Genomic DNA, 16,462 nt, shown 5'->3' on the forward strand with positions numbered 1-16,462 from the left:
CGGAGTTCATTCAAATAAATCTTACGCACTACTTTATCTCTGTGTCTGATTCAAAGCGGGCAGAATGCTAGAGTTAACGAGCCGTAACTGACAAAATTAACCTTCAATTTTACCCTTACAGTCAAATGTTGTGCTGTAAACATCAATATTAACAGCTTAAGTTGTCAATGCTGGCAAATGACCATGGTGTAAGCAGGTTAATCCACGGCTAGCTGTGCATTAAATCATTTCACTTTGCGTAGGCAACCACCCTCCACTTTGCATCAGGCGTTTCTTTGCCTCCACGTCGCAGGTTGGTTTCTTCAAGAAACCGTTCTTCTGGATTCAATGTGTCAATTTTTTGTGTGTTTCTTCATGTAATCACAGACAGACTCTGGTGAGATCAAATCTCCGAGTTGAGCACAACCGGCTGTTGTCAGACTCCTTGTGCATACAAACATCTCACTGGAATATTACAATTAATGGCAAAAGGATGTTTGGAAATGTAAACTGATATTTCCCACTTACACACTACAGCAAAACATAAAAAAAACTGGCTTAACCATTTTTTTGGGTGAAAATACTTTTGCACAGTACTATCTATCTCTATATCTATCGTATAACTAGAAACTAATGTTTGTTATTAAATTGTCATTGCTTTAGGTGTCAGAAAAGGTAATTTGAATGTAAAAATAGCAGGAAATTAGCACAAGGATGTATTGGTTTTCATTCATGTCAAATGATATATTGCTTTACTCTGACAAAGGTTTATTACAGCATGTTGAGAATCTTCTCAGTAGCGTAGAGCGGAGGGCAGAGAGGTGTGTGGGTGATGTGGCCATCCTCTTAACGCAGAGGCATCCATCACATAGGCATGATGTATAAATCCCATTTCTATTGATCTGGTCTAGAGAGAGAGAGAGAGAGGGAGGGAGAAAGGTGTGGAGAATGGAAAGCCTTTGCTGACTGAAAGCGGAGGAGAAGATCCAAACAGATGAGTCAACAACACAGAGAAAAGGGGACAGACAGTGACCCCACTGAGCAGCCATAAGCTGTTTGCGCAGCAGTTTTAATTGCCTTTTCTCTTTTTAATTAAAGCTGCTCTGCAGAGAAAGTAGAGCTGGGAAAAGTGATTTATATTTCATTTGTGTCCAGCGGTTTTACATAATTGATTTGTTTATCCACAGCATTGTCTCTCGTTTGGTTTGGTTATTGTAGTTTGGTTTCTTGTTTTTTTATTTTTTTTATTTTAGGATTGTGAATTGTGGCCAGAGAAAAACAGCCCGTGTGTTTTGTATCTTTTGGCAGCACAATGCAGAGCCCAGCTTTGGCCGGCTGCATGTTGGTATGGAAACAGTCCACATACTGTACCTGCCGTCACCTGAGCTGGAATTCCAAGCATTCGGCACTGCAGTCTGACCTCAGGGCAGTTTTTAAGCCGTTCAGATGAATGTCCTTTGCTCTTGTTTTTGTTGTAGGAGAAAGCGCTGCTTTGAGGCCTTTTTGCTTTTCTGACTGTTTTGAAAAATAAAATAATGTATTCTGTAAAAATGCATTAAATTGATCAAAAGAGACAGTAAAGACATGTTAATGTTACAACAGATTTCAGTTTGAAATAAAGTTCCTTCAAACTGTCTACTCAAAGAATCCTGAAAAACTCACAGTATCCCACTTTCTGTTTTTGATCACATAAATGCAGCCTTGGTGAGCATAAGAGATTCTTTTCAGAAACATTCAAATAAATCTACAGACCCCACATTTTTGAACAGTAGTGTATATTTTTTATAACTTTTATATTTTTTATTTTAATGATAAAATTAACACTATGTTTTTATTTATAAATAGCTCCTGCTATTTATGTATTTACTATTTATTTAATAAGGTCACTCTGATTGTTGCCTATTAGCTTCATTATGAACCTGTTTTTTTTTTTAATCTTTGCAAATATGTGAATGTGAATATGTGAATACACTACAACGTGTGTCCTCAGGAAGTGCAGTCCCTAACCTTAACCCTCAAAGATTTTGTGTGTCTGGCCTTTTGAATGACGTCAGATGCCATGACCATTTCCTCCGTGCGATGTGATTGGCTGTTCCTGACTGACAGGCTGTTTGTCAGTGGCTTCCTGTAATGTGCAGTGTCACCAGGCGGATGCTCCTACTCTGCCGGCCTCACTGTAATTACTTTGCATGCTTGACTGACTCTCTCCATTAACGCCAGAACACTCTCAGCACCCACTGAATTATTCCATCGATCCACTTTTTGTTTTAGACTTCTCTTTTTTTTATTTCCCTTCTGTTTCAAGCCGAACTGTCGGAATCGCAGCGGAATAAAGCCATTATTTTAAATGGGATTATTTGCAAACCCATTATTTACAGGGTGAGAGGGAATCATTTTCATGGTAACAGTGTTTACAGCTTTGTTTGACCTTCCTTTGAGACAAATGAGATTGTTATTTGTCAAAGATTTGTGCCTTTTGTTTTTTACTATGAAGTCAGTTCTGTATCGTCAACAGCCTCATGACTAGGTATATGCATCACATTGTATAGACCTATACTATACACTGTGATGATCATGATATCATAATCAGATCCAAATTAAACCACTCCAAACATGACACTCAATTCGTCGTCTAGAGAGTGAATATGCGTTTCAATCTCTCTCGCCCAAGTAACTTTTTTCTTCTTACTTTTTTCTTCTTAATTTCTTCATAATTAATTTGTAGGGTATGAATGAGTAAATCTAGTATAACTAAATAGATAAGTCAATATAGTGAATTAAGTCAAGTAAAAGTCAGTATAATGAAAGTCAATGAATATAGTGAAAGTCAATAAATGCATAAATATAGCAAAGTAAATAAAGTAAACAAATTAATGATACAACAATCAAATATTTTTGCGATTTGTATTGATTGTGATTTGAATCAGTGCAGCCCTGTTTGTCAGTATGTCTCAGTATCGCATTGATTTGCATCCCACCTAAATTCCTCGGTCTGAGACCCCATTATGACGACATCAGCCCATTGACCAGCTCTCGCTATAGAAACACTTTGCATTTCTTAGACCGTAATAGCAGGGGTGAGGATGAAATAACCTACGCATCGTTTGATGACTCCTCCTGTGTCATCATCTCCACTCGCTCCCTGCATACTCAGTTGATTGCCTAGGATACTATGGAAAATATGAAAGTTCCGACACAGCCACTGGCTCTAAACCATGTCATGTAATCCTGCATATTGTCCTGGCCAGTCACGTCCCTGTGCTTCATCTGTCCGTGCGCTGTGCTGATGTGGGCTGGCAGAACAGGGTCTAGCTGCATTGCTGTTTGCTGTACTGATTTGTGTTCGAGATGTGCAGAGACGGGCTGATTGTGACCTTGTAACACTGTCACTCCGTCCTCACCGAGATGGTAGTGTGGCCTGCAGGCCAATCATTTCCATCTACCCTGCTGCTCTTTTCTCTGGCGTTTCTTTTCATTTCACCGTCTCTCCCTCGCTGTGGCTCTGCTTTTTGCACTCTCCTGGGAAACGAAGTAACCCATATTAGCAGCCAATAGTGTATTCACAGTATGCAGAGACGCACATTACCCACATTTCTGCTCCATGTAGGTCACCGGGGATGGATTTTGTGCTGGAATGAATCACACTGAGGAAACGTTTCCGAGCCTCTAAGTATTGTGCATTATTAATTGTGAATTACCCCCACTCTGTTGTTCAGTGTGTTTGGGAATTCTGACTGTTTTGTTTTTCACTATATTGTCCTTGCACAGTTTCTCTTGTCAGTGCTTGCCTGTTACATTATTCCCACAAGACATGAATTTAAGCTTTGAATGAATTTTCAAGGCTGCCTTTAAAATTTCAAAACCATTTTTTCATTTGGGAGTTGAAGGGGATTAATAAGCTGTCCAGTATGGCAAAACTTAGGATGCTCTTTGAAGAGAAAATTTGATTTGCTGTCCTCTCTTTGTCTTTCTCTTCTGAGGGCTTTAGATTGTTTGCAGCTCAGGAGTCAAACAGCGGTTGGAGCAGCACAGAACTTAATTTGATAAAGCATAAATTTGTCCTACTCGGAGTCGGATCTAAGCGGAGAGATATGGATTTGAACACAGCAGCTCAAACACACTCCCTTCAATTGCCCAGTAGATTTAACAGAAATCTGGTACTGCAAGATGCTCACTTTTCTAAGAGGAGATGTGCTGAGAAAACTTGATTTAATCTTGCATAGAACAAGCTTGTAAAGTAACCATTTGGCTGAATGATAAACAAAACATTATCAGTCTTTTCAGTTTCCTCCAGCACTGACTTGGATGGCAATATTTAAACTAAACCATCGGTGAGTCTATCAAAGTGTCTGTAAACTGTCCGAACTTAATTTAGCTCAGAGCAAACTGTGCCAACTGGCCAGCAGGGCAGTGTTCCATGAGCTCTGTTTATCATCCTAGATGAGCGAAAGAGGAGCAATCAGCAGTTCTTATCCTCCGGTGGACTGCACTGCTTACTGTAATTGTTGCTAGGCTACTGTATGGGGAGCCGCTTGCATTTTAATGGTCCTCAATGGGCTTTGTAATTGAATTGCTATGCAGAAGAGAGACAGACCCACTGATTACAGGCTGATTGCATGCTGGGAGAAAAAAAACATTGTTCAATTATTCGCCATGGCTTTATTTCTTGGCACTCTTGGATGATGCTCGGATCCCGGGAGGGGCTGTTTGAGGGTGACGGAAAAGAGTGCTTGTATTCCCAGCGTTCATTAACTTGTCTAGTGAATGTCGATGGACTTTTCAGCTTGTTTAGCTTTATTGATTCTAGAGCAATACTTGGAGACTAGAGAAAAAAAAATTCTGCTCAAGTGTTTTTTTTTTTAATACTGATATATAGATTGTATTATGATCAGCAGCTGCTGCTGAAGTGTTTACTGCTTTTGTGTTTATTGAAGTGTTTGTTTTGCTTTTCTGTGTCATTCTAATCAGTATTTTTGCCTCTGACTCCTAGAGACTTTAAAAAAAAAAAGTTTACTCACTCCACATGTAAATAAATTCACACTGTCTTTCAATAGTATTGTAATTTTACAGTTGTGTGTATATTATATTATATTATATTATATTATATTATATTATATTATATTTGCAGTGAAATGGTATTAAAGTATGTCTTATTTGGATTAACATATATAAGAATAATAATAATAATGGTCACTTTAAATTAGGGTCTAATTCTCATTAACTAACTATTAACTGCAACTTTTGCCTTAATAAACTCCTAATTACTGCTTATTAATAGTTAGTAAGGTAGTTAAGTTTAGGAATTGGGTCATGCAGAATAAGGCATTAATATATGCTTTATAAGTACTAATAAACAGCCAATATCTTAGGAATATGCATGCTAATAAGCAACTTGCTAATAGTGGGAATTGGAGTATAATCTTTTTTTTTTTTGGCCCAAATTGTGCAGTCCTAAAAAATATATATATATGCCAACTATAATATATATGCCAACATATATATATGCTATATATATAAAATCTTCAAATTGCAATCGCAATTCTTATCAGAAAAATCAACAATTTGATTTGTGGGAGAAAAAAAATCATGCAGTCCTGTAAACATTGTCAGTTTATTACATTTTTGTTTACGCGGCCATGGCCTAGCCACATTCAAAGCATCCAAACTGAATTTGAAATCTGAATTTAAATGTAGTAGTATATGACAGCGTGCACTGAGAAACTGCCATTTTTTTTTTTTTTACTTCTCATTTGCATAACAGTGATGACTTCTCAACTTCTCAACGCTTACTGCTTGCTCTACTCCGCCATCGATCCCACAAATCCCTTGCCGCTCAACTCCCATAGAGAAAGAATTAGAATATCCCACTCAGCTCTGCTCACTCCTCACAGTGTATGGTAAACCAAAAGTCTTTGGATGTGGTGTAACTTTCCTCTCATTGGTGTGTGGCTAAGAATGCTTTGGCTGGCTTTCCTCATCCCTTATGTGGCCCTTTATACCTCGTGGAGTGTTTTGCTGATCAGCTGCTGTGAAATGACAGATTGGAGCGGGCTGGTGTGCACGCGTTTCCCCCGCTCAGCACTGCTGCAAACACTGAATAAGCTTGACACTGTTTAAATGCTCAATATTAGCAAAATATAGCCATGCAGCTCTATTTTCCAATTGTAGATCTGTTCTTAGTATCTATAAAATGTATTTTTGTGTGCTTGCCTGAGAGGTCAAAAGTTTGCACTGGTGCGATTTGGCGGTGGCGGCAATCCAAGGCCAGTTGAAGGAGCGCTCAAAGAGTCAATTTAGTGTTATCAGGAACGCTCACCTTGCACTGCGCCTCTGCAGCCATGCGGAGAAGCCACTAGCGAATTGGTTTCAGTGGGAATGGAGTGAGGAGAGACTCACGCTTCTCTCCTGCATCTCAAACAGTTGGGCTATCTCATTAAACCCAGTTGTTTCCCTGAAACCCCTTTGTCTGTAGTCCTCTCAGCTCAAACATGTAATGCTGCAGAATAAGGCTGTGAGACGCTGTCGAACGACAACCATCTGCAGTTGGCTTCGCTTGCGCTGTAGGCAAATTGCGATTTGCTGTCACTGAAACTGCAGAAACGAACTGGAAATCTGACATGTTAAGGCAGCCTCATGATGACGTATTCAATATCTGGTCTCTGTTGCTAATTAGGCAATACTAGGAGATTGAATGTTCAATTAGTGGCTTTATTTATATTATCTCATATAGGCTATGTGTGTTTTGTTTCATCATTTTAGCCACAGTTCTTTAATTGTGCTTTTGCTTTAATTATTTTTATTTACATTTCTTATTTTTAATGAATAATTTTAAGTGTAATAATTATATTCATATACATTTATATATTTTTAATATAGATCATTTATATACATTTTTTACTAATCCTAATTTCAAGCATATTATTTCTACTTACCCTGCCAATGTTTTCACTGGCCCGATGCTTTTGTAATTGACTTACATTTTTTTATTGACATTTTACAATTTATTTTACCACTTAATATTGACATTATTGTATGTCTGTTAAATGTACTATTTATAATTGTATAGTTTATATTTTTTATCTAAGTATTTATTTTATAATCTTAAAAATTAGTTAAATATTACTATAAATATTTTAAATACAATTTATTTTTTCATCAAATGTTATCTTTACAAGAATATTAGCAACAAAAAACAACAACGGGGACCCTTTCTGATCCACAGAGTATAACATGCGGGGTGCCCCAAGGTTCGATCCTGGGGCCCCTGTTATTTTTAGTATATATAAATGATATATCAGCTGCGGTACGGTGCAAGTTGCTATTATATGCTGATGATTCTGTTTTACTTGTCCCAGGGTGTAATGTTAAAGACATTGAAAATACTCTTGGCATAGAGCTCGAGTCTGTCAGCCAGTGGCTAGTAGACAATAAGCTCTCTATGCATCTGGGCAAGACTGAATCAATTTTGTTTGGTACAAAAAGGAAACTGGCAAAATCAAATACTTTAAAGGTGATGTGTAATGGGTTTGAAATTGTATCCAAATCAAGTGTTACATATTTGGGTCTAACATTGGATCAATCACTTAAAGGTGAAGCCATTGCAGCCAAGGTTTTAGCCAAATGTGCCTGTAAGTTAAAGTTTTTATATCGCAAGACAAAGCTTTTTGATTCCTCTGTAAAGAAATTATTGGTATTAACTCTGATTCAATGTCATGTAGATTTTGCTTGCTCTGCATGGTTTTCTGAGTTGACTGCGAAATTTAAAAATAAATTCCAAGTGCTGCAAAACAATGTTATTCGGTACCTATTAAAAGTACCCTCCCGTACTCATATAGGTAGGGAGGAGTTTACAAGAGCTGGTCTACTACCTGTACATCTAAGAGTAGAACAACTTAAGTTAAATCATATGTTTAACATTGTTAATGGTCATGCCCCCAAATATTTATGCTCTAACGTAAACATGGTCCATACGCAGCATGGCTATAATACTAGGGCCAGCATCCGCTCTTGCATAGTTCCTAGAGCTACAAATGCAATTAAAAATTCTTTCTTTTATACTGGTATCATGGCATGGAATATTTTGCCTACTGCTACAAAACTCCTATCATCAAGAGGGATTTTTAAAACACAGGTCAAAAAACATTTATGGGATAGGGTAAATTAGTTATTAATAGTTTGGAGAGTCTTTATAGTGTTTTTATTTTGTTTTAGTTTGTTTTACGTGATGTTTTTTTACCCTCCTCTTCATATTGTATGGGTTTGTTTTTGTTTTTCTTTATTCTTGTCCATTATGTTTCTGTTTATTGTTTTACAGTGTGTAACACCAAGGACCATGCTGGAAATAAGTATTTTTACTTTAGCATGTTATCCTTTTGGATTACTGTTTCTTTCTTTTTGTACCGGTTTGATCCAGAAATAAAATCAATCAATCAATCAACGATAATATTATTGTACAGGACAGTTGTAAACTCATAAACACTCACTAAAAAATAATGGCAAATAATTCAAAACATGACTTTGTATTTATTTTATTTTTTTTGAAAATTGTCATTTTCAACTCATGTTTACCAAAACTATCACAATCATTCTTGCAATTTCTACACAACCTCATTTATGCAGATAATTTTACCTAGCTGATAAGGAGAATTCAAACCAAGTAGGACAAAGAGGAATGTTATTTCCTTTGGCTTTTGAAGTTTGAGGCCTTTAATTTCATGAGTAGGATCGGAGGAAGCAGACCCATGTGTTACGGACCGTCACGGAACGAGTGCTATTCATCTTCATCCTCCCTCTTTCATTCCTGCTCTGTTTACTCTGGCAGAGAGCGAGCGTTTCTATTACTATTCCTGTTTGTAACCTAGTGTTGTTGAGCGATGCCATTAGGAGTCAGAGCGCTAGAAATATACTCAAGTATACAGTATTTATAAGATACGTTTTTAAATCCAATAATCCTCATTCATGAGGGCTGTTACTGCAGATCTAGGTCACAAAGACCAATGGCTGAATGGAATTGTGATTATGAAAGCACTGACTTCATGAAGCTCACATATAATGCAATGCAGTGCAATCCAGTGTATTCTATGAGGTGAGAATATTATGTATTAATGAATATTATGTAGATCTACTATTAGAAACCAGTTCTGTCAAGGTCCAGACAAGAGTATGTAGTATCTTTGTTTAGTTGTAGACGGTGTGTTCTTGAGGTTCTGGATTGAAATCAATGGCTGAACACCTGCTGATGGTAAAATAACTCTCCATGTTCAATTTGGAAGAAAAGAGGATTGGATTTTTCTTTTGAATGACAGCTGAATCTATTCACTGAGGCCTTGAAAAGCAGCACTGTCTGGCCCATCTGCTCTCTGTGTGTGTATGTGAAGCTACAGTTATTGTGCTGTGGTAAGGGACTGTGCATGAGTTGAATTTCTGGCCATTATTGGGGCCTCTAAGGTGGTCTTGTCATTTGCCTGACAATCTCTCTTTTGGACTTACAACAAATACCCAATGACATTTATCTTGTTACGGTGAATCCTGCATCTCAGGCTAAGCATTTCTATAGAAGCTATTCTGATTTCCTTTCCTTCTGACATTTAACTGTCAATATATCTTCATCTTTGGTCTGTTTACTTCCCCTAGTGCTTTGCTGTCTCTATCCCTCTATCTGTTTATCTGGTGTCTGAAGGAAGGTGGGATTGGGGAAGGGTGTTGCTAAGTGTCGAGGAGGATGAGGCAGATAGTTGAGGCGGCATGAGTCACGGCACTTTGTTAAAAGCAGGACCATAACTGACATAGACATTCAGGTGGACATTGTTCAGCTAAACATTGTCTGACAACAGCAATGTCAGTGGTGCAAACTACTCAGCTTTTGTTTGTTTTACATTTTTGCTATTTAGAATAGAAAATGTAGGCTGTCTTTTATATGATTCATTTTAGTTTGTACCTAAAATCAATTCTACTTAATCTTCCTGTGATGTGATGTTAGTTGTGAATGCTGACTTGAAAGAGGGACTAATGTGTTAAAAAGCAAAGGGGGGATGGGAACATGAGGATGAAGACATACCACATGTTCCTGTATTAGGGAAGCCACTGCTTGCTTTTTTCTCTCTGTAAAAAAAGAACTGGTTACACTGTATTTTAAGGTGTCATTGTTACAGTGTAATTGTATATTTAAGTACCGAGTAATATTAAGCAACTACATGTACTTAGGGTTAGGGTAGGATTAGAATTTGGTTGAGGGTTTGTTGCATGTAAATATGCATAATTTACTGTTATTACTATGGTTATTACTATGGTCAGTACATGTAACATATGTAACAGGGACACTGTAAAATAAAGTGTTACCAAAATACTTTGTGCATAGTGAAATGTGGGTTTAACTGTTCTTGTCACAACTTCCGACTCCAATGATTTAAGAACAAAACCTCCTTGTGACTCCGGAATGGGGACAGACCACCTCGACTGTAAACCTCCATGTGATTGTGATTTTGGAATTGTGTTTGCATATTTCACCGTTGACCTGTGCTTAAACTAATACGCTTCTGTGGGTGGTTTAATGATACTGAGCCCATGTGTTGCTTTGGTAGTTGACTGTACTGCCTTTCTTTACACTGTTCTCTTTATTATGGTCATATTGCTCACTTTAATAGCTATAGTTGTCTCATAAGTGTAGAACAGTTACTTGAGGGAATCTTATACTGTTTTAGGTACACTTAATAAGGTACACTCAAATATTTCAACAATAAATGTGAAATATTTAACTGGTTAATTTAAAATGAGTTTATAAAATAAATAATTCATTTTAAATAAGAAATGTACTTGAGCAGCAAATCATCATATTAGAATGATTTCTGAAGGATCATGTGACACTGAAGACTGGAGTAATGAGGCTGAAAATTCAGATTTGCCATCACAGGAATACATTTCTTACTTTAAAATTTCTTAGTTTCTATTCTATAAAATTTCTATTTCTTAGTTCTTCTAAATGGTAATATTTCATATTACTTATTTTACAGTATTTTTGATCAAATAAATGCAGCCTTTGAGCCTAATTTAAAAAATATACAAATATTACCAACTCAACTTTTGAACTGTATTGTACCTAGTGCTAATGTTTATAGTTAAGCTGAAAAACAGCATGGAAATCAAGTCAGTGCTTAACATGCCTTAATGTCCTTACGTTTAAAATGGAAGTACTGTATTTATCAGTGTATTTAGACAGAAATCACATAGTCATGGTATGAGGCGTGCATGACAGTCCAGCTAATTAAAAAACAACTTTTGACCGGAGTAATCAAGGTTTAGGTGTAACTACACTAATGTCAACAAAGCCTCTCCTTTGCACTAATTCATAGCCAATTAAAGAACAATAGTTTTTTTTTTGTGAAGCATTTTGTCTGAGTGTATTTGTTTGGATAAACACAAAATGCTGGAATTGTGGTCGGCTTTTTTTAGAAATATTGTTAAAGATGATGTTCATGAAAACAACAGCCTTATTTTAGTACTGTATTTCATGACTTTTTGCCTGTATTCCAGCATACCACTCTTCTCTAAGGACATAATTTGTGTTCTTGGGTTGAAATTATTGCTTGTTTCTTATATCCAGTGTTGGAATATTTGATGCTACAGCCTAAATATATTCATTGAATATTTAGGTGTTTTTTTTTTTTCACAGGCATAATGAAGTCACAACAATATTCCAAGTTTTGAACCTTTTCCCACAAATGTCTTGAACCTAAGCACAACCTATGTTTGTTTCTCTTCAGGGCCGACATGTCAAAACAGGTCAACTGGCTGCTATCAAGTGCATGGATGTCACAGGGGTGAGTTTATTTTCATTGTTCTTTCCATCTTGACCCCTTATTATACTCTGAAGCTGTTGAGGTCTCGTCTTTCACCGACAAGATGTCAAAACCTCTTGAGCGAGTCCTCCGCTCAGATCCGCAGGTTTATTTTAGGCTTAGTTGGTCTAATTTTTGACGTTTTATTAAATCCATATATCCTCTAGGCTTGGTTTTCCCCTCATTAGTTCTCTGGATGCAAAGGTAGATGTCGTCTTAATTACCTTTTAGTATCCCTCTTTATAATAAGGCATCTTTACATAGCCGAATTAAAGCGGCTCTGTGTCTGCTCAGAATTCTGTGGCGGGAGACAAAACATATAGGCCTAGTCCCTTGTTTTAGCCAAATTAAAAAAATGTCTACCAGCAAAGCAGTTAAGTAAAAGAGTCCTGTACTCACATCGTGAAGCAAACCATAAAATAATCTTCCTTTGAAGAGACAGATCAACGCACTGCTACATTTCTCTCAGATACGGTAAATGCTTAACCCAATCGGTAAATGCTTAACCCAATCAGAATTTCTTTGTAGCATTTGTCCCAGCTGGACCAATTTTATTAAGAAATAGAAAACAACTATTTATTACCTAAATTCATTTAAAATTGCGTATTTTTATTTCGATTTATTATTTTTTAAATTCATTTTATAACACGTTGTTAAAACGATAGTCATGTTCAAAGCATTGTTTCCCGCGATTTTAATTCCTGTGTAAATGCATTGATGCATTGATGACATTTTTGTGATTTTATGCCGCTTCAGATTTGGTTTCTGTGCAGCTTTTTCTGTGTAAAGATGGCTAGAGCAGAAAAGATCAGGCTATGATGCCTCATGTTTTTAAAGTAGAGTTTCTTGAAATGATAGTTATTTTGCTGCAGTGCTAGCATATGAATTGGGAATAATTTTTTTAATCAGCCGCAATATTTCAGTCATGTCTGCTCTTTTCAACAGCAGATTTTTCCAATCTCTCTCTTTATTTTTAATCTAAAGTCAATTTAGCATTTAATAAGCTGTTGTAGAATTTGAAATGCCGTAGCAAATTCAATTCACAAGCTGTTATGATTTCTCTGGCCACCGTTGGTTGTATATGTAATGGCCTGTGGCTGCCCCTGTTATTTCAGGAATGAATAACACTTGATTAGCTGGTTACATGGATCCTTGTTTTGTTGGATGAACAGTCTTCCCTTTACTATGTACAATCTACTGTGGTTGTTACAAAACCTATTCAGCCGCCTTCATAGACTCCGTATAGGCAAGTATCCTTGTGTAACATGGTCAGTTATGTCTTGAGTGAAATGAACGTAAACCGTTGAAAAGAAAACGCATGTGTAACGGTATGTTGGATACGTGCAGCTCTTAAAGTGACAGCAGCCTAATAAACCTACTGCTGTCTTTGTCCTTAATGTTAATCAAAAAAACCAAATCACTCACTGCTCTTGACTGGTTGAGCCCTGATGGAGCAGCTCTAAATATTCACTGTGCTATTACAGGGTTTCTGTGGGGCATTAAAAAGCATTACAATTCATTAAATGGATTTTGTGAAAATTAAGGCCTTAAATGGCATTAAAAAGCATTTAATTTGAATCCTACAGGCATTAAAAATGTTGATTTATAGTTTTGAAGAAAATGTTATATTATCAATTTATTGGAATATAGCCTTGATAATTAATAATTTTTATTTGCTGTTGCAAAAATACGTATGTGTGGCGAGCAGGATGAGGCCGAGGTCCGTGGGAGAACGGCGTGAGGCCGATGGCGTGATTGATGAGCGACACTTGCGCGACGCCCTGGTCTCTATCTCCACTGTCGTCGCTCCTCCTTTATGCTTGTGCTCCTCCGTGAGAGATACAAGACCGGTGCGTTGCGCAGGTGTCACTCATTATCAATCACGCCACCGGCCTCGCGCCGTTCTCCCACAGCCCTCTTCCTCGTCCTGCTCGCCACAGTATGTTAGTGTAATAAACGCGGAACCGGTGTTATACCGGTGTTAATATATTCGGTTCCTGAAATATTTGGTTCCAATGGGGGGTGGAGCTACCATCAATATTCACGAGACCACATCGTGGGCGGGGTGACCAATACTACAGGCGAGTGGAACAGAAATTATTAGCGTGAGCGCCTCAGATCGTGTTTTGTCCTAAACCATTCCTAAATGAATAATAAATAATTTATCACTTGTTGTTTCTCAGTACTCTGAGTTTACCTGAACTATTACCGACCTGATCTTGTAGGAAGCATTGGAAGACAACGCACTTACACTAAAGGCATATTTACAGGGAGGGGAGATACTGACCCTCATTCTTATAAAGAAGCCATTAAACAAGTATTTGAAATATACTGTCTTTATGTTGGTTCTACATTCATTTGGAGATTAACTGTGAAATGAATACATTATAAAATATATAAACTAAATGTATACAAAAATGTAAGTGTTTTTATATATATATATATATATATATATATATATATATATATATATATATATATATATATATATATATATATATATATATATATATATATATATATATATATATATATATATATATATATACACCTGAAGATACCTGCCGAAACCCTGTATTTAATTAAAGATAAAATATGATAGAGCAATAATATGAATAGTGAAAGGAACAGTAGCTCCTACAATACATTTTAACACGCATAACTAGGCATGAAAGTAACTTAAGGAAATATCTATTTTCTAAGCCAAATAATTTGATTCATATTCTTTTGGTTTCTCTACTCAATATTAAGTACTAAAAATATCAGTGTATTCCTAGTTTTAAATGATACAATGATTTTAGGCATCACAACATGCACTGTGTAAGAAATGCATATTCATTATAATTCAGTATATTCGTATTTTGCTAAAGATTACATTTAACAGTTAAGTTTAAATTCATGTCTTGACTTAACTTAAGAGTGCATTACATGATGGTAAAGGTACATTTATAACAGGAAATAAACTTGAACAATTAAATATCTTACATCTACAATAACAATAAATTAAATCTCCAATGTCAGGCAATAAATATGGTACAGATACAGTATCATGCATCTATAATAATTTAATTGGTTTGAAATAGTTTTTTCTTGTGCAGTCTCCTATAAAATAATTCTTAAAATCCTAGAAGACTCATGGAAATTCATTACTCGAGTGGGAACCCTGTCATCATTAGGATGGGTTGTTCCTGGAAATTACCATTTGACCTATAGTTAACGAGAGAGCAGATGAGTTGTCATTAGCTCAAATCAGCAGCATCCAGCATGTTCTTGAGAAGAGATCATTGAGTTGGGGGTCCTGAGGGGCTCCTAGAGGGACACTCCAGTCAAGATGTAATTCTTTGGGTCAAGAGCTAATCCTGTGCTTTCTCCCCTCCTTCCCCCCCTCTACTTCATGTAAAAGCACCTGCATCTGTAAGTGGGCCATCAGACTTTATTATAGGTCACTAGAGTGATCCCACAGGCCTCAAGCTTTACTTTAGAGAGTGTGGAATGTGAGCTATCCCATGATCCCCTGCTGCATGTGTCTTGACAGGAGGAAGAGGAGGAGATCAAAGCTGAGATCAACATGCTGAAGAAATACTCTCACCACAGGAACATCGCCACCTACTATGGTGCCTTCATTAAAAAGAACCCTCCCGGTGTGGACGACCAGCTGTGGGTGAGTACCGTGCCCCGCTGTGCCAGTGGAAACGGAGAGTGTGTGTCCATCTGTGCTTCACACACACTGCCCTGTGTATACGTGGACTTTTTTGGGCCCATGGGGAAGTGTATGATAAATGGACCTTGAATGAACATTGATGAACAGGAATCAAAGCACCGTTGTCTCGCCTATAGACTTGTTGTCATGGAAAGTTAATGGTGCTCTGTGCTGGGAAAAGTTAAGGACTTTGTAAAGGCTGTAAAAGCTTTTTATTATATGTATTTCAATAACAGAATGTCTCTTGATTTTTATGTACTAATCACAGTGTTTCATCACAGTTATGTGTTGAACCCATTTCTATTTAGTTTTAATTAAATAATTTATGCATACATATAATATGTTATTAAAATGATTTAACTTGCATTTTAACCCCCCCCCCCCCCAAACAACATTTAATGAAAGTTTTTAAAACTTCTGAAATCATATAATTAATTAATTATTTAAATAGACTTTAACACCAGTTTGTGTTAATGAGAATCTTAGTCATAATTAGCCTTTTAGCCTATAGCCCAATTTTTCAAATATTGTTTTCCATTGAAATGGGTCAAGAATCACTGCTATAAATAATTCAATTAAATGTTGCCAATGAGAAATGCTTTTTTTACGATATATTCACTCGATTCATCCAGATGTATCTCAGTAGTAAGGTCAGAGAGGCTGTTCTCTGTGTCTGCTGTCTAGACTCATTCTTTCAGTCTATCTCCCTCTCTACTTTACTTCTCTTGTCCATATTTTCCTCTCCTACCAACTCTTTTTCCCTCTCCGACCACTTCCCTTCTCTTCCTCAGCTGAAAGACAGGACAGGTCTGATTGTGGCAGGGTAATTTGTGTTGTTTATCAGCGGCTGCAGGGGCACACAGGGGCACGCAGATGGAACTCTCCACCAATAAAGATAGACATCGCAGGAAATGAAGAGCATTTGTGACGCATCCCAGCGTCGAGTGGC

The 16,462-nt window shown here is 36.9% G+C and overlaps 1 protein-coding gene across 7 annotated transcripts in view; it reads left to right on the forward strand.

The window, feature by feature from the left end:
* Positions 1-16,462, forward strand: part of tnika (TRAF2 and NCK interacting kinase a) — an 88,145-nt gene that overhangs the window by 30,848 nt on the left and 40,835 nt on the right. For all 7 annotated transcript variants that reach the window (XM_079875848.1, XM_079875845.1, XM_079875846.1 and 4 more), the window contains exons 3-4: positions 11,739-11,795; positions 15,349-15,474. In XM_079875848.1, coding sequence (XP_079731974.1) covers positions 11,739-11,795; positions 15,349-15,474 — 183 coding nt within the window. The remainder of the gene's footprint in view (positions 1-11,738; positions 11,796-15,348; positions 15,475-16,462) is intronic.

Source organism: Squalius cephalus (assembly GCF_949319135.1).
Source record: "Squalius cephalus genome assembly, chromosome: 7".
Taxonomy (NCBI): domain Eukaryota; kingdom Metazoa; phylum Chordata; class Actinopteri; order Cypriniformes; family Leuciscidae; genus Squalius; species Squalius cephalus.